Below are 2067 nucleotides of genomic sequence, written 5' to 3'. Positions count from 1 at the left end.
GCCCAAGGCCCCGCGCGGAGCCGCGCGTTAGAGCGGCGGCTCCCCTCCCTCCTTTCCCCACGCCGCGCGGAGGTTGCGCAGGATGCCGCGGAAGGGCGCGGAGGCGCCGCTGGCCCTGCTGCTGGCGGCGGCGTGGCTGGCGCAGCCCCTGCGCGGCGGCTACCACGGCGTGAGCATGTTCGCCGTGCAGACGGCTCAGCCCGACCCCTGCTACGACGAGCACGGGCTGCCCCGCCGCTGCATCCCCGACTTCGTCAACTCGGCCTTCGGGAAGGAGGTGAAGGTGTCGAGCACCTGCGGGAAGCCGCCGTCGCGGTACTGCGTGGTGACGGAGAAGGGCGAGGAGCAGGTCCGCTCCTGCCACCTCTGCAACGCCTCCGACCCCAAGCGCGCCCACCCGCCCTCCTTCCTCACCGACCTCAACAACCCGCACAACCTGACCTGCTGGCAGTCCGACAGCTACGTCCAGTACCCCCATAACGTCACCCTCACCCTCTCCCTGGGCAAGAAATTCGAGGTGACCTACGTCAGCCTGCAGTTCTGCTCGCCGCGCCCCGAGTCCATGGCCATCCACAAGTCCATGGACTACGGCAAGACCTGGGTGCCCTTCCAGTTCTACTCCACGCAGTGCCGCAAGATGTACAACAAGCCCAGCCGCGCCGCCATCACCAAGCAGAACGAGCAGGAGGCGGTCTGCACCGACTCGCACACCGACGTGCGGCCCCTCTCCGGCGGCCTCCTCGCCTTCAGCACCCTGGACGGCCGCCCCACCGCCCACGACTTCGACAACTCGCCCGTGCTGCAGGACTGGGTGACGGCCACCGACATCAGGGTGACCTTCAGCCGCCTCCACACCTTCGGCGACGAGAGCGAGGATGACTCCGAGCTGGCCCGCGATTCCTACTTCTACGCCGTCTCCGACTTGCAGGTCGGCGGGCGATGCAAGTGCAACGGCCACGCGTCGCGCTGTGTCCGTGACCGCGACGACAGCTTGGTGTGCGACTGCAAGCACAACACGGCCGGCCCCGAGTGCGACCGCTGCAAGCCCTTCCACTACGACCGACCCTGGCAGAGAGCGACGGCCCGGGAGGCCAACGAGTGCGTGGGTGAGTCCCACGCCGCGGGCACGGACACTCCGGCAGACGCGGGGGGAAGGACGGGGAGAGGGCGCTGAGGTCCCCGGAAGGACAGGGGGAGGGAGGGGAGAGCGAAGGACCCGGCAGGCGACGGGCAGCGAAAGGCAGGGGGACATCCAGGACCCGGCGGGGGACCTTCAGGGACGGGCAGCGGAAGGCATGGGGACATCCAGGACCCGACAGGGAATGGGGAGCAAAAGGCATGGGGACATCCAGGACCCGGCAGGGGATCTTCAGGGACGGGGAGTGAAAGGCATGGGGACACCTAGGGACACGGCGAGCGGGGCGGGGACATCCAGGGACACGGGGAGCGGGACAAGGACACGCAGGGAGATGAAGAGCAGGACAGTGCGAGGACACTGAGGTACCCGGGAGCGTAGGGCAAAGGAGGGGACACCGAGGGACCCAGAGCGCGGAGCAGGGGATATGAAAGCACTCGGAAGCGCAGGGGATGGGACACCGAGGAGCCTGGCAGCGCAAGGCAGGGGACACTGAGGCACTCGGGAGCGCACTGGTGACAACACCGGGGGACCCCGAGGTGCAGAACAGGGGGCACGGGGAACTGGGGACCACCGGGCAGGGGACGGCGAGGCACAGGTATTTGGGGCAGGGGATACCGAGAGCCCCGGAGGCGTGGGACGGAGGACACCGGAGGCACCCGGGAGAGCAAGGCAGGGGACACCGAGGCACCCGGGAGCGCAGGACGGGGGGCACCGAGGGACTCTGGAGCGCGGAGCAGGGGACAGCGGGAGACTCGACAGCGCGGGGCAGGGGACACCCAGGAGCTCAGGAGAGGGGAGAAGGGACGCTCAGGACACCGGGAAAATACCGTTCGTGTCCGGAGGAGCGCTGAGGAGCCCTGGCTGGCTGGGAAGAGTCTCCCGTCCCGGGCAGCTCCCGGCCGGGGGTCCCGCAGCGCACGGAGCGGGGT

The 2067-nt window shown here is 69.4% G+C and overlaps 1 protein-coding gene across 1 annotated transcript; it reads left to right on the top strand.

Moving 5' to 3' along the window:
* Positions 1-82: 82 nt before the first annotated feature.
* On the top strand, positions 83-1106 carry NTN1 (netrin 1; the record flags this gene model as incomplete). Its single annotated transcript, XM_009282799.1, has 1 exon — positions 83-1106. A coding segment is annotated over exon 1 (1024 nt), but the record flags the coding sequence as incomplete, so codon positions are not given.
* Positions 1107-2067: the final 961 nt, after the last annotated feature.

The sequence above is a fragment of the Aptenodytes forsteri genome, unplaced genomic scaffold, assembly GCF_000699145.1.
Source record: "Aptenodytes forsteri isolate BGI_AS27 unplaced genomic scaffold, ASM69914v1 Scaffold22, whole genome shotgun sequence".
In the NCBI taxonomy this organism is placed as follows: domain Eukaryota; kingdom Metazoa; phylum Chordata; class Aves; order Sphenisciformes; family Spheniscidae; genus Aptenodytes; species Aptenodytes forsteri.
This window is presented reverse-complemented; position numbering and strand designations above follow the sequence as displayed.